The sequence below is a fragment of the Mugil cephalus genome, chromosome 17, assembly GCF_022458985.1.
Source record: "Mugil cephalus isolate CIBA_MC_2020 chromosome 17, CIBA_Mcephalus_1.1, whole genome shotgun sequence".
NCBI lineage: Eukaryota > Metazoa > Chordata > Actinopteri > Mugiliformes > Mugilidae > Mugil > Mugil cephalus.
Genome location: NC_061786.1, coordinates 13,957,714 through 13,983,462, shown reverse-complemented (window position 1 = coordinate 13,983,462; position 25,749 = coordinate 13,957,714). Strand labels below are relative to the sequence as shown.

The 25,749-nt window shown below is 44.2% G+C and overlaps 1 protein-coding gene across 1 annotated transcript in view; it reads left to right on the top strand.

Annotated features, from left to right (window-relative positions):
• The window catches only part of pacrg (PARK2 co-regulated), a 123,451-nt gene that overhangs the window by 7,688 nt on the left and 90,014 nt on the right, over positions 1-25,749 (top strand). Inside the window, exon 2 of the mRNA XM_047610411.1 lies at positions 13,117-13,251. Within this exon, the coding sequence (XP_047466367.1) occupies positions 13,117-13,251 (135 nt within the window). The remainder of the gene's footprint in view (positions 1-13,116; positions 13,252-25,749) is intronic.

Here is a 25,749-nt window from a genome sequence, read left to right as displayed (position 1 = left end):
ATCTGTGCCTTGTCTATGCAAGTCAAGGGAAATTGAGCAAGTTTTCACTGCTGGATGCCGAGCTGCAGATTCCCTCACCTGTGTGCTTGCCTGCCTCAGTTCAGCTGCTTCATGGAAGTGTTTTCTAAACCAGTGGTGCTTGTAGACACACACACACACACCTTCACACACACTTTTTTTTCTGCCTCCGTCTTTTTGTCCCTGTGCTCCTGCATGCTCATCTTATCAGCACCAGAAGCCTGCAGTCCATCACAGTGAGCAGCTGGGTTATTTGAGGAACAACTGCGTCATGGTAAAACAGGTTAAATTGGCAATGGGCTCTGGAGGCCTGCTGGCGTTTCCATTACTATCGATCAACCACGGCGCCTGAAGGCCTTGAGCGGACTGAGCATTGGCTGACTCGGAAATCTTACAGTTCTCCTAATAACTTTTTACTTTGTTGACTTTAGCTGCCTTGCTCCTTACACGCACGCGCATGCACATGCTCGCACAAAAACACAGAAGTCTGACTCAAATAAAATCCCATTTTGAAGATTGCGTAGAGATATTTTGCGTGTCCGTGAAATGTTGTTTATTTTAAGTGATCATTAAAGGGAATTAAAGTCTGTCTGAATGTCGGATTGTCAGTTTAAAACTTTGCTTTGACTCTGTAAAGGCCAAAACCTGTATTGATCACACTGAAATTATACATTTTAACCGAGGATGGATTTGGTAAACGGTTGACAAAGTAGTTCCTCTGCTTCATGCTCCTCTCACCGGTTACCACCAAATAGATTAGGTCATAATTGATGGTATGCCATCTGAATTGCATGCCTGCTGAAATGTCTGTGACCTTTTTCATGGTTCAGGAAAACACCATCTGGAAAACTTAAGTGAGATATGGAAAAGTATTTCCACAACCATTATATCATGACCTTAGAGGAAGTGCTCTGCTGATTATGTCTGTTATGTTTGCTTTCAGTAGAGCTTGGTTGACAATTACACTGGCCTCTGTGTTTGTTATGTTCTCCTTCAAGCCCTTGTAACTTGCATTCTAATTAGATGGCTTTTAATAGAGACTGTTTATTGCTCCTTACAGGGCCTCTACTTTCTGCTCTAGAGTTAATTAGCCCCATGTCATGTGATAACCAACGCAGAGGACATCTAGACCTATGGCTTTTCGGTGATCAGTGTCCTTCTTGCATCAAAACAGTTTTGTTCATTAGACACCACATTCTCCATCAATGGTTAAAATCCCATTGATTAATATGTTGTCAGTATTTATTCTACTTTAACAAGCATTGCACCTTTAGAATGGAGATATGATACATGACTCATTATAAAAACATGTATGATTGGCATGTTTTGTTGTGCTTCTCAGTGTTCTATGTGACTTAAGGGTTGTGCATGAGTTCAGTGTTCACCCATTACCATTAGAATGTTTAGATTAATAAATAAAGACGGTTGGCTTTTTGAACCGCAGTTCCCTTACTGCATGTGAGAAATATATCCACATATCTATATGTTAACATAACAGTGTTTGGCTACTTGTTAGAGTTTCTGTTCATGTTGATGGCATCTCATGCTTCAATGTGCCATAATATGGTTTTAATGCAGTTCTCTGCAAATAGAAAGTCATTATAAAGTCATATTGCGTATCAAATATGTTAATATCTGTCAATAGAAATTGCAATTAGATATTTTCCTCCACCCCATCACCAACCTCTACTACTACTACTATATTGCCTTGCAGTCTTTGCTCAGTTATGTCCCTGCAATCCTTCCTCTTCAGTGACGTGAGGAGTGACAATCATGTAAACACTAGTGCTGCTCTGTGTTTGCATAATATATTCCATGTGAGTTGGGTGACTGAAATGCCTTTTACAAATACTATTACTAGCATATTTGCAAATGTTGCAGCATTTGTTTACCTAGCGTGCAGTGTGGGTCCATTATGTCACAATTGATTATTTTCCTATTTATGACCATTTTTTTTAACAACCATTTTGTCAGTGTTTTGTTGTGACTTTCTTCTTTTTCATAAATGATGTGTTTAGATCCCGTTTTGAGCCACATTTCTAAACTGTGTGTGCTGAGCCCTTATGTGAATATATCTCTTACAGTGCAAGTTGCACACAAACCTGAAGCTAAATGAGGCGGTGCTTAGGGGCATGAAAGGACATTAGATGTTATTCACCCACCCCCCATCATTATCAGCCGTCACGGTGACTTGTCCTTGCTAGAGGAGAATGGGTCCTTCTCAGTGCTCTAATCTGCCAGTGTTAGTTAGGCATATGTTATGTACTTGACTGTAAGGTCATATGTGACAACTCACATACTGCCTGCGTCAACATAATGAAAACCAGTAGCAGAAAAATCAATATATCTGACTAACGCAGTTGTTCCAATCCAATATTGCCAAATGATGGCCTTTGTTTTGCCCCCCCTCCCCAACTTTGAAAATCTTTTTAAATCACTACAAGGACAATAACAATTACCTGACCTTTTGAATTTTGCTGACCAATGCAGAGTCCTAAATGAGCTGTGATCCCTCAAGAAAATGAAGGAAAATCTTCCATGTTGTAGTCATAGCTTGTATTTTTAATTGTGTAATGATGTTAGAGAACAAACCTGTACAGTAAAAATTGTGAGAATACTTACTGTATTACAGTAATATTTTCTTGAAAGAGAAGAGCAATGTTAGGGCAGAGTACAACAGTACCAGTATCGCCCTCTAGTATATGCCATTTAAAACGCACAGCAGCCAACTTCACAAAGGGTGCTCCAGGGCTGTGGTGTTCTTCACCCAGTGCCAAGAAAGTAAACCTGCAAACCCTTTGAGATTAGAAGTAGCGTGTATGTTCCCTGCAAAATTCCACTGAGGATTACTCTGCTATTTAGCTCATGCCTCACATCCAGCTGAGTCAAAGTGCTCCCAGTTGAAGGTACGCTGGAGGCAACAGCTCTGCTGCAGCAAGCCGGCGTAGGCAGGGGAAGGGCTGCAAGGCAAAAGTACTCCGCTACTGTCAGAAACGATCCACATCACGGCCCGGCACCCCTCTGCTCCAGCCACCTCTGCTCATTACGCTTGTCGTCCGGAAACACCAAGCAAATTCTACTAACGAGTGTTTGATCAACACGGCGCGCTGTAGCAGAGGAAGACAGGCAACCTGTTCATGACTCATTTTCTCTCCGTTCCTCTCTGTCTCTCTCTGCTTTTTCCCTTTCTTCTACTTTTGTTTCTGTATTTTTTTTCCCTATGCCTCTCCCTCCCACTGCCTTAAAACAGAGGAGAACAAAGGGAGAGATAGAAGAAAAGCAATATAACCTCTTGGCCCTCATCTGCGGAGCACACCAGAGCATGTCTGGCCTCAGACACGGCTTTGCCTGTCCTTTGAAGGAGCTCATCTCCCTTTGATTTCAGCCCAACGGTTCACCGCAGTGACAGATGCTCAACTTTCCATCTGCCACTCTGACACCCATCTCTTTAGTGTTGTTGAATCTAACTGACTTTGTTTGGACTGCCTGTCTGGCTGTCTGAATAAGGTTGTGACATTGATGCTGATGTGAGTGCTAATGTAAGAGATTGTGACCGAGACCTTTGGTTGAAGCAGATAAAAAGAACTCCCAGTCACTTTGCTGAGGTCGTTCTGAACCGTCTTGGCTCTATTGTTAACATTTCAGATATTTAGTTGATGCCCTGATACTGATTGATTTAATGAGGAGCATTAAGGGTCGTCATATAATTGCCTTGGACATATTCCTCTGAGATGAAGCCTAGAAAGGCATAAAAACTCAAACCAAGGAGAGTCATTGAAGGTAACAGTTTTTTTATGAGAGGAAACTAGAGTGAGCAGAGGGGAAAAGTATTGGAAACTGAATATCATTCAGGAGAGTGAGGATGACATGGCACGCCTCCTAATAGATGAGTGTTAATTTTATTATTGAAGATAAAAGCGATTTTGCTGTTCAGTCAAAACTTTGGAGGTCATATTGAACTCCTGCCTAAAAAATACAGTCTTCTTAATAATTAATGTTCTGGTGTTTTTTGCATTGTAGACATTGACTATGAACTGTCTGCTATTGTAGCAAACTCTTCATTTACTATTTCTCATTCACTCAGCCATGATTTATGCTCTTCATCAAAGGTTTGAGATAGAGGAGGTGGCACAGAAAGACTCGTAATATTAGCCCAGACACCTGTTTTGCCGTCAACACATCAGTATCCTGGAATGCAGGGAAAGAGGTGGAGAAGTGGGTGGAGCGATTGATTGATGAATGGTTCATAGAGTCATAGAAACCGATACTGAAGTAGCTCTGTATGGCGTTCATGCAAATCCTCTGCTCTGAATAAATCAACTCAAAAGCCCGGGGTTTCTTGCCCAATGTGCTTTTTATTTGTTTGTTTGTATGGCTGTGTGCATCTGTTATTGCCTCCCTGTAGCTCATCTAAACGTGTCGCCTCTCTGTCTGGGAAAGCTGCTGCAGCAGACACAGTGTGAGATTTGAGGTGTTGGAGAAGTCGCTGTGTTTAAGGCGCCGTTGACTGAAGTGTGTGTTTCTTCTGTGTCTCTGAAGCTAATCCTTAGGATGGACTATCATTCAGAGAATTATCTTTGCAGGAGGTCACAATAACAGACCTCTGTTCCATATATATCACCTGCTGTTTCCTGTAACAACCTCTGCTGGGAGCCCCTGTCTCCTGTTGGTCGGCAGAGAAAACAAATTATGGATTAAGAGGCACTTTTGTTGTGTGTTAAGTAAAGGACGTAGGAAGGGAATGGATATGGGTTTGTGTGACTGGGCATATGAGCATCTGATTTTGGACAGGCTGTGTGTCATAGGTATCTACTAGCAGTGATGTAGCCTTCAGTGTGATTTCCCCTGTTTTAATTTATGTAAAGGTCACATTTCAGGCCATGCCAGGCTTTGGTCTCTGTATGGTGTCTCTGAAAGCAAACCACCGGCATCATTTTTAACAGACGCCCTTACAGGCAGCAAGACTGATTTCCAGGAATAGAAAGTCACACTGGTTGTGTGATAAGACCAAGGGCCCGGGGTTCGTTTTGCAATACATACTAATCACCTAGATAATGCTCTTCACTGTTAAACAATATTCCCATATCAGAGGTAGAACCTGTATCTCTTGCTATGTGCAGTCTCCTTATCTCCCCATACCTTCCTCCGCTCCTCAGGGTTCTGTCAATGTTGAGCTACCTGCGACACTTGTGAATGTGTGTGTACGTGATGTGATGTGATGGGGCTGAGGACTGACCCACTGTCTGTGACTCAGTGGTGAAATCAATGGCCTCCTGCTGCTCTGGGTCTGTCCTTCTCCTGTTCCTTCCCCTGGAGGCCTGATGCTGCCCAATCAAACCTCGCACAGCCCCCATGTTGATTCCTCGCTAAACCTTCTTGCATGTCACACTGTCTACCTACTTACCTGGCCCTAGCCTTCCTGCCCATCACAGTATCTCCCTGTGCGTCTGTTTATTTCTGGGACTGACTTCTTATCTACTTAGCTGTCTGTCACCTTACTACGTGCAAAACAAACTTGGGATTAAACTTTTTGGATGAGTCATAGAGCTATTCTGAGTTATGACCAGTACTGTATAACCATTAACAAAGAGTTGTTACTGACTTCGGGAATGTCAGTATCCCATGCTGTGATTTTCAGTCTATTTTCGATTAAAATGCCGTTACGAGGATGTTCATTAATGTGAAGCTGGTTATTTGGTGAATAAAACTGAGAGGGGAGTTACATTCTTCTTTCTCAGCAGCTCAAGTGGCAATTGCAGCAGGTCAGGAATGTAGTTTCCCTTGTGTGTGTCATTAATTTCATGGCCCTGCGAAGGGTTTTAATACCTTCAGGTGTCGTCGCTGATTAGAGCTGTAAACACGTAGCACTGTATCCGTACATGCCCTGCTCTCTTAACAGCCGCGGACACAAAGTGCATTTGTGTATCTCTCACAAAGACAGTCTCAAATGTAAGCAAAAACATATAAAACACAAAACAAAACAAAAAGGCTAAAAATGAAAAGTGTAACGACTTATTGCTGCACAAATATGGATATATGTTTCTTTTGTTACACTGCATTGTGAAACAAATTTACTCAATGCAGGGATCCAATTTTCACTTACTTAATCCTAGCTCTCTATCTACCTCTAAACAATAAATATAGCTTTTATTCAAACAAAATTATGACAAATTTTAATGTGATATCTTTGAAATATGTGAAACATGAAGGAACATACAACTCTTTACAGAGAGGTCCAAGCCAGATACCAGGTTAAAGGCTAAATGAAGCACTTGATCAAGTAAACTGCATATTATAGATAGAGTTCTTATCAACAATATATAACACTATTAGCAAGTTAAGAGAAAATATGACAGCGTTATATGTTTTTTAGCATGGGCACTGCCATATTGCCATTCTGTGACCTGTGATGTCATGGGGTCGTCAAGATCGTGAACAAAAGTAGTTAAATATGGATATAGCAAAAGACAGTGAAAGATGAAGACAGAGGAGCAACTGGACATAAGAAGTTAGCTTAAACTAGCAAAGGCCTGGATTAGTTTATGAAGCAAACGCATGTTGGTTACACAAAAACTATACCTAAAAAACACGGATATATTGTTCGCATTGTTTATAATCATATTCCTGTATCTATCCACATCACATAGCACATAAATCACTGTTTAAAGTGTGGTTACAGCTAGCTTGGCTTACGGGCCGTTGCAGTGTTTTTGCTTGGACATCTTTCAATGAAATCATTGCCACTTCCAACACGTCAATCTTCTGGCATATAATGTGGAAAATACGCACCATGGTGGTGATACAAATCACCGGTTTCACCACTTCTTCCACTCTTAGTGGTACCACACTGTATCGGTTCAAAAGCATATCCAGTAGGATTTATACCAGGCTCAAGATCTTTTTCCATTTCTTCCTTGTCCATTTCAAATGGTGCTTAGAGGGATCCAACCACTGTATTCAATTACGTCACTCCAAAATGGCAACTCCTTAGCAGACGAACAAGGTGGAAATGACAAACTTTGACTTTCTTTTTTTTTATATTGCACATCAGCAAAGGTGTTATTTTGGATATAATTTGCAGTACAAGGACCAATACTTGTACATTTCATTTCCCCTTTAATATCCGGATGCCAACCAGCTTCCATCCATCTAGAGAACAATGGTAACGTAAATCCACACTGATTAGTTTTTTGTAGGTCTAAATGTGCAGAAAACCAACTGCTTATGAGGAGCTTAGTAGGTAAAGTGGGTTGTCCACGGACAGTCCAATTTCTGGCAAGTGGACCACATGCCACAGTCTCCCTGAGCAAGACACTGAACCCTAACTTGCTATGTGTGAACAAGATTGTGATTTGTTTGAGTACCAATAGGTAGAAAATCTCTTTTGATTAGCATCTGCTCTCGAATCTCGCTTCATAAGAACACAACAACGACCCCCAGGCTCTGACTACAAACAGATAAAACATACACATATATACAGATATATAGAGTGTGAATGTACCTGTACCTGCACATGTATTTACTAGGAAATTAGAGGAATGCGCTTAACAGGGTGTCCCTGGCATGTGACTCAGATTATGAAATTTAACTGTCACATTTTTGTGCTGTACTAAAGTGAAAATTGGAGCCCTGTGTGTTTTATTATTTGCTCTTTTTTTCATCTCAACACCTGTCCTTTTTTAGTTCTGATGTGAGTTAGTTCCTGTGATTCTCTTAGACAGACTGAGGTGTCACAAAATGCGTCTTGGTATTAGCTCACGTGTGAGTCGAGCAATGTGTGTTTTCAATTTTTTAACTTTAGCCTCGTGTAGTAGTAAGTGGTTTCCCATTCACCTAACAAGTAGTAAGAGCTAATATTTTCTGCCTTGGCCATGCAGGCTGATTCACTTTGTGCCACCATCTCAACTGTGGTTTAGTGATATGAATCAGCCAATAGGGCTCTGTAAGCACAAGGCTGCCCTGCTGCCTGTCTGATAAGTGGGCCACACAGAGAAGATGGAAAATACTCAGGGCATTCTCACTCCCTCACTCTCTCTCGTTCTCTCTTGCTCACTCTCTTCTTGCTCACACAGCTCCTCTTTCATTTATACTCCTCCTCTCACACTCCCACCTCAAACTCTTTCTTTCACATCCCGTTAACGTCTCCCTGTGTCGATGCTGTTCTTTTAAGTGAGGGGGTTAAACTAGAGGAGACAGAAAACAGTGGGGTGCTCTTCAATGCTCGATGCAGCTTTTTGAAGTTCTGCTTTAAAGTTATCCCTCTTGTGCACAGTTCAATAGTAGGTGGCTGTCACCTGTTTCATCCTCATGTCTTTGTAGTGACACAAGGTGCGTAGCGCCGGCTCTAGCTGGGGGTGTCGTCATTTTTCATTACAAACGTCCCTGCCCTTGTGCTTGTGTGCACAATACAGTTGATGCAAAAGCCTATGACGCTGTGACACTTGTAAAGCACACCTCTATGGTCCTGTGAGCTCCGAACAAAAGACTCTGTTGCCTTTCATCAGCCTTTGGTTTTCCTGTCCAGCGAGAGCTCTTTACTCATTTGTTCTCATCCGACCTTGTCTCCCACAACACGGCTAATTTCTGCTCATAATGAAACTCACTTGCCGACGCTGCTTGCTGTTTGGTCATGAGAAATTAATGGAGTGCTGCGCAAATATTGCAGAATTATTCTTCTGAGCGGAATCGGCCTCCCACCAGTCTGTGTTTTGCCCTGCAGAGGGAATGAGTAAGCAAAAAATATCCTGTTGAATGATTGTTTGGACATGGCCATAGAGCAGTGATTCCTAAATACCTCCATTATTATTTCAGTTCCTTGTTCGTTTAATTGCATTTTTTTTAATACAAAGTCCAGATCTATAGTTCAGCGTTCATTCCTTCAGACAGCTGGTTGGTTTGTGGTACCAGAAAATGCCCTGTGAATAAAGAAAGTTGATTTTGTTGCCTGTGGCAGCAATGTGCAACCTGACCTTATCAGGAGCGCCTCAGACTTTCTATTCCATCCTCTGCGACTCACCTACCTCGCCCTGAGGAAAGGCGGCCTTCTGTATGGAGCTAAATTTCAATAAGTTCTTAACCTGAGTGAGCAACAAAGCAGGCGCCTTCCTCCTTTGCCGCCTCACTAAACTGATGATGCAATGCGCCCTTGTGCAGGGTGCATTTTCCCCCCTGCAAATGCAAGGCAACAAAATGCATTTCTGCCCTGGCAGACGTGAGGCAGAAGAGCAATATAAGATGGATAGAAATGATGAGCCAGATTAACGAGGGCCTCGTCTCAAGACGCGCGGCAGTGACGGAAATGCGGGGTTGGCAATGAATTGACAGACCTTCACCAGACCAGACATCTATCAGAGGTATTCAAAGGTGTTTTAGGGGAGTGGCATGGAGGCAAGACAGAGAGCGCTGGAGCTGAGGGCCCAGGCACAGTGATGGATCACCTACATGCTGCAGCAGCCCCGCCATGCTGCACTCACCCTCAGAATTGATGAGCCACACCTATTGTCTCACCATCTCCCTTTTCCTCTCATATCCACTATTCTTCCCTCCCCCATTCCCCCATTTCCATCTCTGTCTCTTCATTATTTCTCATTCCAATTCTTTCCAATTTCTTCATGTCTCTGTTTCTCTGTCCTATCTCACGCCCCACCTTTATCTTGGCTCTTTTTTCATTGCTTTCCCCCTACGCCGTTTGACTATCCCGCCCCACTCTGTGTGTCAACATCGGGAAGGAGAGCCATGGACGTGCCATACTAATAAGGTTAGAGGGAGCATCTCTGTTTCTCATGGTGACACCTTTATAAATGGCAGGAGCACAAGGCCCTGCCAGTGTTCAATCACCTCTACAGGGGCTTGCCCATAGGGAACTTGGCATGAGTGTGTATGCGTGCTTGAGTGAATGTTTGTGCGTTGCTGCCTCTGCGGGTCTTACAGCGGCCAGGTTTACGATGGATCTAGTTGGAGCGGACAACGGCATTAGGGAGGAAACAGATCTGGAGGCAGAGTGAAGACGAAGGAGAGAAATGACAGCCTGGAGCTCATCTGACCAGTACTGCCTTGTTATGACTCGCTGATACGTGCACCAGGGGCACACAAAACAGAAACGTATTGCCTTACACCACCTCTCTCTCTGTTCTGTGGTCTCTGTGGTCTCAAACTCAGTTTATGGCCTCCACTGAGGGGTGGGATGTTATCTACTTGCATAGTTTCATGTCATACGCCCTTTTCTTCAGTTTTCTGTTAATTCTGCTGTTTAAAAGCATGGAAGACTTTTTGATTACACTGGGATGAATAGTAGTACTGCACTGCTGGAGTACCTTTGGCCTCTCACGTCAGTACTTGCAGAGAAAGCATGGTAATTAGCCATGCAGACTTAAACTGAGGTGTCACGCTGGTTGGCAGCACAATATAATCAGCAGCAGTTGTTGTTGTCAGTGTGGCTTGGCCAAATTGACTCAACACAAATTCATGCTCACCCATATAAGATGGAATTTAGGGCCATTGTTCCTTACAACATGGATGCTGCGGGGTTTTTATTTGAAATGCTCGCCATGTTTATAGGGCTTCTCAGAATAACACAAAAACAGAAGAAAGAAACTAAGTTTGCGGCTACATTACTTTAGGAGTTTTCTCTTTGTACACAAAGAGCTTTAGACCCAAGTGCGTTGACTGGCAGAACAGGAGCAGACAGATCATTGGAATGACATCAGGAAGCCAGCAGGTGATAATCTCCACACAACACTGTTCCTATTACAGTTCTCCTTAAGCCGCTGGAAATGGCAGTCTATCAGTAACAGGGGAAAGGGCTTCTGCGTTTGGGCGTTTTGTAGTCTGTGCAGAGCCGCGACAAAATATGCCACTGTGCATGCGTGTATATGAATGTTTATGCGCATTGACTGCCAGTGAAGATAATAAGAGAGGACACAGGGAGATAGCTGCGAAGCTTGCAACACTTCAGCCGTGAACACAGGCCTCTGAATTGACTGCAGCGTCATCATTCCTGACCATAAAAGCTGCTCAGCCCGTCAGTGCAGTCTGGGTTCATTCTCTCTTCGCTGCCCAGTCTGAGCTATTTTTAGCCTCCCTGTGCAGCGTGGCTCAACCACCGTCGTAGCCACCTGGATATGAGGGCTTTGTCACTCCTGAGACTGGAGCAGCACTGATGTTGCAGGCTTTACACCAACCGATTTATACGGGAAGGTCTGCAGGACGACTCCCGCGGTGAACGGAATGAACAGAGACGGGAGTAAGAGGGAAGACAAACAGATTACAGTGATGTGTGTTTCAAAGCGTGTAAATAGAACAACAATTGCCGCCTTGCTTTTAAATACTTGACGTGACGAAAGAGAAAGAGATTCTAATTGTGCAAACTAACATGATACTGGCATGATAATAAACCAACGCAAGCAGTTAAGTGAACTGTTTGAGCATAATAACAGAAAGAGAGTTCATAATTTACACACTTTAAGGGGTTATGTGAAACAAAGGCTGCAAAATTTGTCACTCCATTGCATCCAAAATTTAGCTGAAAATAAAAGACACGACTTAAAGACGATAATAGGCATACATGTTTACTGTGGCGGATTTCCTTCCGACTAGTACAGTAGAGGGGATATTGCCAAGTGACTTTTACATGCATTGTTAGTCACAGACATTTTGTTTGGGAAGTCTTTTTCCTGCAGGTACACAAACCTGTGCTTATTAATTCAGCATAATATTATTCAGTATTCCCTGGCATGGTAAACAAATGCTCCAACCGGATTCATTTGAAATTACTTTGCCGCAATCTCACGGTGCATTATGGCTGTTTAAATGCTGTGAGTGCTGCGAGACACTCACTCAGAGTCCCTCATAATAGTTTCTCCTGTCGTCTTGTTTCTCTTGAGCATAACAAGTCTGGCACCAGCTGCATCGCATGTAAACATTGATCCATGTTACATCATTTCTTGGTGCAGGTTCTACAGAGATACATTTGCAGTTGTTCACTTTATTTTTTTTTTTTTTGGAAAAATCTAAATCGGTTTCGAATTGTGTAACGAATAGGAAACTCTAGTGAATGATGCAACATACAACCCACCACTGAGTAGCTTCGCAGCAATAACCCTAGAATCCTTCAAATTGGACATCAATCTTCAAGGCAGTCCTGGCAACAATAACGCATCCCAGTCCCACTCTTCTCTGCTAGCGGGCCGCTGTGGCAAGATTCTGTTTCTTAATGGGTGGTAATCTGAGGATTAATGACGGCAACACAGCTGCCAGTCATGTGGCGGGGTGACACAGATGGCAGGGAATACACACAAGAGACGCAGACAAGGAAAAGACATGCTCCAGCATTCTGTCATATGTCCACTACAACATGCTGTTACAAAGCTCCAGCATTTTCAATTAAACACGTCAGAATACCTCCAGTGTTTGAGCTCCTTATGCTTGAACAATCTCACCACATGTTCTCCAGTGAGAGGTTTCTGTCTCTTTGTTGGTACCTGTGCTTCTTTACAGCTACTGCTGGGAAATTGGTGTTTTTTAGATTTTAATGCCAACATCGTACTATCATTTAAGACATGCTAACATGCATTTGTTTTGTCTCGGAAAACAGAAAACAGCACTTTTTTTTTAAAAAAAAAAGATAGTTCTCTTAAATCTCCGATTGCTCTGCTTTCTAGAGTGTTAAATTGACTTACATGTGTTATATTGGCACCACCATCAATGCCCCCTCCCCAACAATAGCAGCAGACACTGCGGCTGATAGAGTCCCATTTGCTTTCAGTGGCACAGTAATAGCATGTATCCAATATGGAGGCAGAGAAAAGATGATCCTAACAATGCCTCTGGCAGTGCCTCTGGCTACAGGGCCAACACACACATAACCGCACACACAAAGAGCCTCACACTATCTGTGTTTTTTCCTTCCTTGGAGGAGCTGAAGAGCAGACACATGTGTCTCCCTGAATTACTTTAAAGAAAAGGCAGTGGGAGTGTTTCTATTCTTGCAGGAGAAAACACAGTCAGTTGTGATTTCATAAAACAACACTCTCCGCGTGCACGTCTCATTCCGTTTGTTTTGCCCCATTTTCTTAATCATCTTAATCTGTTCCTGATTAGGTGGTGGGTCCGCCGGCAGCGGGGGCTTTTCGGGAGCGCCCTTCCAAACCAACCACCTTTCGCAAGTACTACGAGCGTGGAGAATTTCCAATTGCGCTGGAACACGACAACAAAGGCAACAGCATTGCGTGGAAGGTAGGTCAGAGTCGAGAAGTAACATTGGGAGAAAATGCTAATAGGACCTCATTAAAATCTTGCAAAGACTAATCAAAATCAGTCAGATCAATCCGGCTACGAGTACGAAATTTTTGAGTCAACACCCAAGAGATGTTTTTTTAACACACAAAATGCTGAGGCGGTAGTTTCTGTACATGTACTCCTATTTGAATTCACCCCTTTTTGTCAAGCAGATGTGGTGGTTGAATCTGAAGAGTTGACAAGTGCTATGCAAACACCATTTATTGTCACCATTATCAACTCGGGTAAGGTGATGATGACAGTTTCTCACATATTCACAAGTCTAGTGTGGGCTGTTATCCTGTAGGAGGCAGTGTAGATTAGCTGACTTGAGGGCTCCACCTGTCTCACAGCGCCAGTCACAGAGCCCATCAATCTCAAACTCTATAGGAACTCAGGGCAGTCGCAGCAAAGTGCTTGGAGCAATTTTATATGTATTTGCGCGTGTACTATATATGTTTGTTTCAGCACTCTCACCGAGCTCCACATTAGACTATTGACTGGTACAGTGTGTGTGGGAAGGATGCTTTTTTCTAATCACCATGTTGGTTTATTTCAACTCCCGCAGCGCTGCCAGCCATTCCAACTTCACAGGCGCCACGCAGCAACCATTCTTAATGGCGTTTATTCATAGTAAGCAATGATAAATGAATCAAGCAAATTATAACCCCTTCCTCCCTTTTTGCTTACTTCAAAGGGTGAAGGTGGGTGAAGCTTTCTCCCTAGTCAGCTGGCTGTCTTCAGTCGAAAACACAGTAAAAAACTTGTATGAATTATTTATGTAAAATGTTCAAATGAGTCTTAGCGTTTGCAAAAAATAATGGATTTTCTTTTGTGCTCGGTCCATGAAAAAGCACTCAGCAAACGGGATGTCTCGTACAGTATGAAACTGTTGCTGTCATATCCAGTGCTGATGTTATGTTTATTGATTTTCCCTCAATGCTCATTCAAAGGCTTGTCAATTTCTGGCCGAATACAAGTTTATTTCTCATTTTGTGCCTCTTTGGCTTCAGGAGTATCCTATAATTTTCAAGTGTAGAAGTAGCCCATGTAGAAATGGTCAGGACTGGCTTTGTGCTTCCGTTGCGTGATCATATATGTAGGTGTAGTGTAACAGAAAGTGTAACTCTGATCAGGGTAAGTGGAGAGGGGCTGCTGCGTGTTTGCACTGAGCTGCCCTCGGGGCACAGGTTCAAGACGGCAGCTCAGGATCAATCCCAGTCTGAGAGCTCAGCCTCCTAGCAAATAAAAAGTCTGGGGAAAGTAAGAAAAAGAGAGAGCCTTTTTCCGAAAGAAAAATAAATGGTGTGTTGATTTAGTTTGTGGGCTGAGTACCCAAGTATACACAAGTGTACACATGTGTGTTTGTGTGTGTACTGTGCGTGCATGGCAGTCTGCTGATGAGCCCGTGTATTCAGGTCAGGAGTTCATGTTTCCTCCTACAAAGATGCTGTCTGTACATGTTTGCTTCCGCCAAGCAGCAAACAACAAACTCGCTTCTCAAATTGACCATGAAATAGACAAACAGGCTTCATATTTAACTACACAAGTCTGTCCAATCAGTATGGACACCTCTAGGCGCACAAGTAGTTCCCTTTTCCCCTTTCACACAGCGGGGCACCTTCCAAGCAGCATGTGTTTCTGGCCTTTCAATGAATTAGGATATTAACGTTTCTCCTCTTGCGCTATAGTCGTCCACTGTTCGGCTTTAGGCATGTACATGAGTTTAGAATGAGGCAAGTAACTTACTGGGGAGGTTTTTCCATTCACATTATTTTTGTAGCAGAAGCTGCTATTTCCAACGCTGGTATTGCTACTGTTATCTGCTAACACTAATGTATCACTTTTGTTTGCACATGTTCATCAGTAACTTTGTTCTCATTTGCACAGTTTTCTCACTTGACATTTATTTACACCAGTGGAAATGAAAGCGTTGTGCACAGTTGCCCTTAAAGTTGGAATAATTTTGTTTTCAGACACATTTCCCTTTTCACTCCTGTTTGCACAAATCACATTCTCACAATCATGTCATGAGAAGAGATGAAAATATTTTATTACAACTTTATGGGCAAAATGAGCCGAATCAACAGCTCTCTGTTCTTTTTAACAAATGCTTAATACTACAAACGTCAGGACGCTAAGAGAGTGCAGGACAGTTTCCACTAGTGTACCTAATGAGCTGGCAAGTGAGTGTACATGCTTATTTTGTTGGACTACGGTAATAACAAACTGATTAAATAATACCCATGGTTACCTTGTGTTAAATTATAGTTAAACCTGAAAATTGGCTCATTTCAGTGTTAGACCAGACAGTATGCTCCAGCACACGGCAACAAACCTAAACGCTCTGTCCCCTCATCAAATACTTTACTTTTGACAAATTTACTTTTCTCGGAAACTTCTTAATTGTTACCTGGGAAATGTCCTCGACCAACACTCGGTCATGCTTCAGTTTCAGTTGGACCAACCGCTGCTGAAAAAATGTGTCTCACTCTCTTTCACCCGCTAAATGCTTTCTCAAAGAGCCACTCAGTAAATAAAACTCTCCTCCACTCCACGCTGGGCAGGTAGTGCAGAATTGGCTTGTGTGAGCAGTCTTGCATGTTACTTACATACAACGGCAGGTCGTGGCGTTCGTTTTCACTTGAATCTGCAGCTTGCAACCAATGCATTCAACATGGGGTAATTAAAATCAGTGGTTATATCTGCATCATAGCGTAGTTGCAATTTACTTGATTTACACAATTAATTAAAGGAATTGGCCTGAATGATATGACCCTTTGCCCGTGTCTTTGCATGTCGGTGCACGCTTGCATTCTAGCGTGGCTTCATTATTTTGTGTTTGGGCCTATACATAGAGGGAGAATGCAAGTGAACTAAATGTCAAGGGCAAGTTGAAAAAGGGAAGGTTGTATCTGAAAGGTAATTTGGCTCTCCAGAGGTAAAAGCCTCTGCTGTAATGGGGCGCTCAGGTAAAAGCTTTACACGTATGGGGAACATGTGCGGCAGGTAGATAAGAGAAAGTCGAGCGAGCTCCTGTCCCTGTTTGTGTATTTGTGCGACTGTGTATTCGGGTGCTCGGGTTTGTGTGTGTGTGTGTGCGTGTGTGTGCGTGGGCGTCTGTATGGATCGTGCGTGTATTTGGCCCCCGCCGTAACACAGGAGCCAAAGGCCTGGGACAGCAGTGTAATCTACTGCGATCCCCAGTGCCAAAAAAGAGAAAGATAGAGAGGTAGAGGAGGGGAAAGGGGGTGAGGAAGAGGGGAGAGAGCGAGAGGGCGAGAGCTCCACGGGGACTCGGCAATCAGGAGACATGGCAGCCGCTTGGCTCTCAGTTATAATAGATGAGTTGAGGTCTTCCTGCGTTCCCTGTGGGGCTTGGTTGGACTCTCCCATCTCTACCCTCTGCTGTGCTCTGCATGCTCGCAGGCAAACAACATAATACACAGATGCACGCGCACACATTTACCTCACATGCACAGCAGACCTCCTAAACAGCCCCTTTTTTTTTTTTTTTAAATTTCATTTCATTGATCGCTTATCCATTTTATCTCGTCGCTCGATCTCCTGTTCAGCTCTGTGTCTCCTGTACGCTTCAGGTTGTTTTGTCCTCTTTATGAATCCTTCCCCGTCTGTTTCTGCAGGCTTCCACCCTTCCATGTCGCCAATCACCTCCCTTTCTCCTGGCTCATGTACTTTATCTATTCCCCTTTGTCCTTATACGGGTGCCTGTCTGGGGGCATTGGGAAAAAGCCATTTTATAAAAATATCAATGCAAACCTGATTTCTGCAAACCTCCGCCACCGCACCAGCTTCAGTCTGCAGAATGGGCGCAGAGATGGGGGTGGGGGGTGGGGGGTGTGGGGGGTGGGGGGGGGCAATCAATTAATCTGATCAAGCGCTTTAGGAAATGGAGAGCGTAAGCGCTCCTAGGGGACGGATATCCATCTCCTTGGGATGATTGAATTACGCACGGAGTGAGAGTTGGAGAGGAGGGAGGGCTGGAGAAATGAGGTGGTTAGGGTGACCGAGGATGAGGGTGCATGTGCTTGAGAAATGCGGCGGGAGTGTGTGCGCGATACAAGTGAAAGATAGGGAGACAGAGAATGAAATGGAGCAAGAGCATAAGAGTGGGGTGAAAGAGAGATGAGGTCGTCGCGGCAACAGTAATGGGAGGGAACCTTTCTCTACCTTCTCCTCTTCGTCCATCTGACCATTTACATTTTTATGTGTCAAACCTTATAGTTGATGACCTTTTGAAAGACGTTATCCCTGGCATGGACACCTCATCTTGAGTCAGTTTAACTAATTTGACAAATTTGCCATTGTCCCAAAACTAAATTTGGTATAATATAGTTTTGTGGGTTACGTTAAAATGCTGAATTACAGTATCTTCCTGCAGTTGCACTCAGAAATGAGAAAGTTTTCTTTATTGTAACCCATCTAAGACAATGAAAGGTTCATGAGCTTGATGTTTTGTAAGATAAACAATATAATGCGAAACCTTCCTTATAAATCCTGCTCCTGCTTCAAATGCCAGACTCTTGCAGAAATTGACCTTCTTTTTAATTTTGCTGAATGCACGCCATACCTTCTGCTCTATGCCAATGATTTCTTATCTGCTGTGAGTGCCTGAGCTTTGTCGGGGGAACCTTTGAATAGACAGAATAAAATGGGGTTAACCATGCGTTTTCTACAGCTCCCCGGCTGAAAGCTGGATACTCTGGGGGAATAGTTCTGTGTCATAAGGAAAAAGATGAAACACAATAAGAGGAGAGAATATGAACATGCCCCCCTGGGCTTTCTCTGAGAGGGGAGAGAGAGAGAAGAAAAAGAGGGAGTTTAGATTAGAGAAGTGGAAAAAGCAGCAGGCATTCTCACTGACAAATTGGAGATGAGAAAGGAGGAGGAGGAGGAGCAGACGAAGGAGGTGAGAAGGGAAAGGCCTCCAACAAACAGCGCTGGCTAACTATCAAGAGGCGCGCGGGCTGCCTCCCTGGAGGGAGGGGATTGTCGAATGACTGCTGGGAGGAAGCCCGATGAGCTGCGCTACTTCCATGCTGCTGTGACTGCAGGAACGGAGGGGCAGTTGGAATGGAGGCATCCAGTGGAGAGAGCTTGTCTGCGGATCTTGAACTGCTACGCTGCCTGCCGCCCATAGCTATTATTCATAGCAGACGAACGCCACGTGAAGCTGATGGTGGTTGTTTAGCCTGTGGGCCTTCCTCTTTTGCAGTGGTGGGAGACAATAGCGAGCGGAAAAATTGGATTTTTGGGGAAAATGGGGGGAGCATCGGAGAAGCTTTTATTTCTGACGCCCGATTTAGGGTGTAAATCAATATAAAACAGTTTATTTCTATGGATCTTGTGGATGATGACTCAACTCCTATATGGGGCTTGCTTATAATTTGTGTTCCTGAGCCAGATTTCTAGAAATAATTTCCAATTTAACACTGTGACCAACCAACTACCACAATTGTCTCCTCTCAGTCCACGCGCCACAGCTTAAATAGACAGTCTGTTTTGTGATCTTTGGAGTGCTGTTCAGTCATTACGAGGCCCTCCCCTCTTGTCCCGCTGTTAATGCCCTCGTCCCCAAGCTCACATCACCCCCCCCCCCGGACTCCCGCTGCCTACTCCAACCTCCCACGCCTCCTACCCCAGCTGCAACCCCACACAGCTGGCTTCCCCGTGCAGATGGTGACTAAAACAAATGCACACTCTCACAGGGAAACATAGGACTGTGACTTCTCGTAGACAGATGGGAAAAGTCGTGGATAGCTGGGGGTAAAGGAAGGAGAGTGGAGTGATAGATGACATCACGGCGAAGAGAGGGAAGGAGATTGTGCAACGGGCAGGGTGGCTACCAAATTAGACAGAGACAGAGGACAAGACAGAGAGGGACATGCCATGTCTGCCAAAGCCACAAATCATGTCCCTGAATGCAGCACCAGCGCTGTCACCCCTCCCTCCCACAAAATAAGCCAGAGATCTATTGATTGGCACTCGTATTTGCTAGCGGGCTCCAGCTCAAAATGGAGCCTTTAATTAACTTAATGGACCGGCTGCAGCTGTGTGTGAGCCAGTAAGGGAGGAATAGAAATAGATAGATTGGGGAGAGAGAGGGAGTGAGGGCCAGCATAAAGACTAAGTGGGGTTAACTGCGGACCCCTTCCACTATCAGTCAGCGTGGGCAGGACAGACAAGGTAGACGAAGGAGGTGGGACTGAGTGGGCTTGTGTCCTCTCTCTTCCTCTATTTTCACCGTGCCCATCTCAAACTGGAGACACGTGTACAAGGCTGGTCTGCGTCATGTTCAACCAACATTTTTTCCCGTAGGTACTGGCATGTTTGTGTCTGTCCTTCACCGTATACCCTGTGACAGCTCTCATCCCCAAAATGCGCGCCCCCCTCCACGCCTGGACCCTTGGCTCTGAAAACTGCCGCCTCCTCCTGACATCCACCCTCCTCCCCTCTCTATCTATCTCTCTCTGTCTACCCCCTCTGATATGCACCATTCTCATTCCTGTCCACTCATCCTTTCTGTCAAAGGTTAATTGGTTTGGAAATGATTCGATTCATTCCGAACGTTAATGCTGTTATCATGCTTTTGTTCGAAAAAAAAGAGAAAGAAAAACTGCCCCCCACATGCACTTAAGCCTAATTTAAAATAAAGGGGAAAAAGAAAAAATCCAATTTAATTTTTTCTTACTTTGGCCCAGGCTTGTCCCCACAAGTCTTTTCCTTTAAATTATGGCGGAATTTCATTACCTTGAAAGCTTTTCTGCCTCCTCCCTCGGCTCCCCTCCCTGTCTCCAATACTTTGAATGGATCAGGACTAATGTCTTTCTTGTAACCTCAAGGTCGGAATATTTGGATCCATGGAAGCGCTCAAGGGTCCCTGTGATTAATGCACTGTACAAAGTCCCTTGGAATAATGTGGTGGCTATGACTGCGCAGAGTGATCAGTTGTGCTGCACGCGCGCATACACAGACACACAACTACATTTGCTGGAGGTGGCTGTAGATAGTTGTGCCCCTGTCTGTTCCCTTGATGTGGATCATGGGAGGCATTCATATTCAAAAAGGGTTACCTATGGGCCCTCTCTCTATGCCCCCCAACAGTGCCACACAGTTCTCGCTTCCCCAAGGAAATTCATCCTTTTCTTTCTTCAATGTGTTACATCTTTACTCACACAGGCTTTGTCGGACACAACCAGGCTATCACTTCCCTCTCGCTGCTCGTAGGCTGACAGATTTTCATCTGGCACAACATTCTCAGTGGAGTTCAAGTATATAAAAAAAAAAAGTCCAGCTGCGGCTGCAACTATTTCAGTTTTTATTTCCTTACATCACATCAGAGAATTAATTAGGTTACTTCTAAATGTCAAAGAAAGATAGTTTTGCCCACACTGGTATCTGCAATAAAACGGCCACTGTCTGATTACTGCTTTCGTCTTGATGTTTTTCTGCTGACGCGGCTGCGATGTCTGATAAAACAGCGATTTTCTCTGTTTCCGCGGCCACCTCGTAGAGGTCCTCGCAGCCGCTGCTGTGCACGCCGTCCACGCCCTATTGATCAGAGACACAGAGGCCTCTGTATTGAAGTTGTTTGCAGGACTGCAGATGCTATCTCCACTTGTGTTAATTATTTACATTCGGTTCCACAAATCTGATCAATAGTTAATTGAGCCAGCGGGAGCTGTCTGGGTGAAAAACGAAAACTTTGCGGAACTTAGGGACACAATCTCCGCTCACTGCTGCAGTGAGGGAGTTTTGCCTTCCTTCACACTCTGGAGTATATTATATTAGGTTAAATGGTTTAGAGCAAAAGAGACACAATCCTCTGAATGACTCCGTGTTCAGTGTTCAAGTCTAGTCTTCCCCACTCTTATAGCAGAAATAATTCTAAGTGGCACCATTTTTAAGGGAGTGGAGGACTTGTGGCCATTCTCTTGATTTAAGTGCCCTTTGAAAGTGACAGGTGCCTGACTAGAATACGCTAAAAGAGTTTGTCTTCGTGGGCTTTTGGAAATGTGAGGTACCTGAGCTCTTGGGCATGTGTCATCTGACACCTGCCACTCACTATTAAGTGCATTTAAATCAAGGAATGTGTAGATAATTATGGTTTACGCAGTTTGAGTGAGAACTCTGAGGTTATACCCTATAAGATGCTCTGTAATCGTCACTTACACTGACCAGGCATAACATTATGACCACCTTCCTAATATTGTGCAGGTCCCCCCTGTGACTCATAAGAGAATGGACATGGGCCTTCTGAGCTGAAGGTGTCCTGTGGAGTCTGGCAACACAGTGTTAATTAGTGGGAGGCTTTAGGCCCTACCAGTGGAGGTGAGGGGGGGTTTGTGATTCAGACTTGTTCTGGTTCATCCTGCAGACTTGATCAGTCAGAGATCTAGGCAAGCTGGAGGCCAGGTCAACACCTTGTGCTGTTTTTCATGAATTGTCTCTAATCCATTTTTGTGTGTGTGCTCGCATCAGGCCGCGTCCTGCTGCCACCAACGAGTATCATTGCTATGGGGTTGAGGTATTTGGTCTGGTGTAGGTAGGTGGTTTGTGTTGTCACAAGATGGTCATTGTTATTTACTTCTTCTATCAGTGGTTTTAATGTTGTGACTGATTGGTATATATAGTGATCTATTATACGAAGATAACTAAATTAATCTTCTTGCAATTTAGAGAGGGATTACAGATTTACCTGTGGTGTGACTAGTTTGCCCCTCTCAAAGATCACAACAAATAACAGTACCTTGGAATCTGGTCAAAAATTTAGTTTTTGTTGATCTGAGGCTTGCATTTCTACTTTAAAGATGTTTTTTTTTCTGTCACCCCCTCTTCAGTACTTCTGTAAAACATCAAACGCCTAAACTTGTGACTACAGTGGAAACAAGGGAAACGACAACTGAAAAATCACTTCTCAGAAGGTGAAGCTGAGCTAAATGAGGTTCAACTAAACACAAATATTTTAATTGCTCTTTCGCACATGGCATTTCCGAAAGGAATCAGAATGATGGCAACTGACAAATGCTCTGAACCCGCTCACCTATTAGAATGGCTGCAGCACAACGGAAGAAAAAATGGCTTGACCTTAAAAAATAAATCCACAGACTGCGGCACACTGAGAGACATTATTGCCACAGAAGGGGTGCAGAGTACTTCAGTGTTATTCATTGATGGCAAAATAGCAGCAATTACTGGTGCCTGAAACACATCACTGCTAATGGTGACATTGAGAATGCAAGTCTGTCATCCGCAGATGAGACTAAAGCACATAGTTATTGCAGTTGTTTAATATTTTAACAGTTGCAGCTTTCACAGATTCGCCCGTCGTCCATTCTTATTGAAATTAAGATACCCACGCGCTCAGTCATGAGTTAATGATTAAAACTTTTTTTTTATCAACAGATCATTCAGATTAGTGCCTGCAAATTACCTTGGCTTAGAAATATGTAAGCAGTTGCATAATCTTAGTGATGCACTATATAAGAAACAAGATAGTAATGGACCATTTGCATGAAAAATAACTAAATTACTTTGGCCATTTGCTCTGAGTAAAATTATTAAAGTCACACATAAAAAAAAGCATCAAGCGCCGTCGCACAAACATGGTTATCAGTAGTGGTGGAATTTCAAGAATGTCTAGTTATGAAAATAAGTAGGTGCATAAAAACTCTTCGTATACCTGAATATTAACAGCTACTACTTTGCAGCTTTGAGGGCAGGGGAGTGATGACGCAGACCCAGGTGTATTTGAATGCGTAAATGTATGTGGCTTGTGTGTCTGCGTGAGTGACAGAGTGACAGCAACCGATTAAAGTACGCAGCGGCAGCAGCAGCTCCATTTTGGTAATCTGTCCTGCCTAACCTCAGGGGACGACCAGCACGCGCCAGGATCTAGCCGCTAATGCTGCAGGGCCCATAATGCATTATGAGGAGAAATTCATCTCATTTGTTTCTGTTCCATTTTACCCAGTTTGAGCTGCGCGTTCGCCCATTGTTAAGTGACAAACATGCCAATGACTAATCTGCCCGGGTGTCCGACCACCACACCTTGTATTGGCTTTGCCGTCTCCTTATCTCGCTTCTGTTTCCAGCTTGTCACTGATAAGGCGGAAGGAAGGGAGGAAGGTGTATAAGTGGGCTCGGGGAAAGAAGAAAAATGAAAAGGAGTGGAGAATTGCGGTAATATATTGTCAGTCTTTGTGGGAAAGAAGAGAGGCAGAAATAGAGAAAGAAATAGGGCATGATTAAAGAGGAGAGGTCCCTCTGGTGACACTCTTTCTCTGTTTAGTCCTAGGTAGATTGTTGCGTTGTCATTGGCTTATTTCCCTTGAACAGCATCCCAGTTTTGTTCTCGTCCGCTTCGTGCTGTGGACTTACGCATGAGTCTTGAGAGAAAAGTCAATACGCAGCATCTATCCATAGCATCTTTTGTCAGTTTTGTTTTGATTTGTGTGTGTATGTGTGCGTGTGTGTGTGTGTGTGTGTGTGCAGGCAAAGTGTGCATCCTCACACATGACACCCTAGTTTATATTTCCCAGTGTTAGGAGCAAAACTCAATCATTTCTGTTCAGACGGATGAGCAAAAGAAGAAGCGAGCAGCATGATGCCAGCCGTGACTGTGACTTCAATCTGAATCTGACCTGACCCAGCAGTATTGCTAAATCTGACTTGTTACATGACGGGTGCTTTGGCACACCTCGGCTCACAGAGACAACCCCTGGCCGCAATCTGGGTGTCTTTGTCAGCTTAGAGCAGCTCGGCCCCCAGAATCGCTGAGGTGGTGAATTTTCCTCTCCTCCCTCACTCATTGTCTATGCCCCGACTCCCTTATTCTTTCCCAACACCCACAGATCAGCATTTTTTTTCCTATGCTGTCACCGTTCGCTCGTCCACGGACCAGAGGGTTTCTCAACATCTGGGATCCGTAGTCCTGCGACTGAAATCCCCCTAGATAATTTACTCGCTGGCAATTAGCGGCACGCAGACACCTCACTGTATTCCACTCAGCAACTTGACACGGACCAACCCAAGAAAAAAGACAGGAACAGATGAGGAGGGGAATGATGAGAAAGACAGCGACTAAAACAAACACGCAGAAGGGCTTGATGAAGTGGTCTTTTAAATGCGCGAGTGGGTAGCAATTCAGCAGCTCTTTAGTCTTGGGAGGACCTGTCTCAATTACCCTAATGAGGCGGTGACTCTAGCTTCCCAGGATGGCTATGGGAGGCAGGGATCCTTCCAAGGCCATACAGTAGAGGTTGAGGGAGCAAGGGCCTCGGTGTGTGTGTGTGTATTTGTATGTGTGACACACGCAGGATGTGAATGCCCTGTGAAGTTAAATGGAGCGTGCCGGGATCCCAATGAGCCAGTGTTAGCTGTCGGACTGACACACAGTGACCTCCCACTGTGCACATCACTTTCTCATCTGCGCTGTCAGGGAATGGCAGTTAACCCCAGTCTGCCCTGAACCTTGGCCTTCGCTAAACCAATACATATCTTCAATAAAAAGCCTAGCGCGGGGAATGCACGCGTCACAATACGGAGGCCGACATTTATTCTTATCCCGTCTTTTACATAATTAAATCACTTTGTGTTTGTGACCGAGAGAGCCTCGCTGTTGTTATGAGCTGCAAGGCACAAATGGCGAAGGTTTTGGCTGCTTCCTGACGCAAGGTAATGGAACGAGTCAGTGTAGTACATTTTCCCTTAACAAATGCACAGACATGTGGCAAACTGCACGTTTGTGGAAGCTATTAGCAGAGTGGCATCATCACCATTAAGCTCAGTCCACGTATAGGGCGTTTCACTCTCATCACTGTTTAGCCGACACGTGGTCACTATTTAACGATCCAGGCACTGATTGCCTAGGTTACCCCATTGTTTCAGAGTGGAACAGCACAGCGCAAAGATATTGCTATTGTGTGTCTTCTTGCCGTCACAACTCCCTGTTTGAAAAGAAATAATAATAACAATAATACTAATAATGCACACTCAAAATGCTTTGCATTTGATTGCATTATTCATTTGCTCACACAGTGACACCCTGGTGGTGCTGGTAAACTACCTCAGTAGCTGCCAATCTGCGCCTACAGCCTCTCTGAGCACCACCAAATATCACTCACTCGCTGTCACCAGTGGAGTTCACACTGGGAGCAAGATGGATTAAGTGTCTTGCCCAAGGACACAACGACAGACTAGGGACAGGGTGGGGTCACCGGAAACTCCAAGCCCACTATGAACAAGGTGAATTTGGTGGTAGGAACCAAAGTCGTGGACCGTGTTTCCTTGCAGTAAACTTGTTGTCGTCAGCAGCTGCTCCCTCAATGAGATTCATCTTGGTGCACGCCCATTTCACATTTCAAGTTTTTTCTGGCCTACTGCCGCCTCACAAAAAGAACTCAGTGGCGTTTTGTCACCACATTGCTGCTGGAC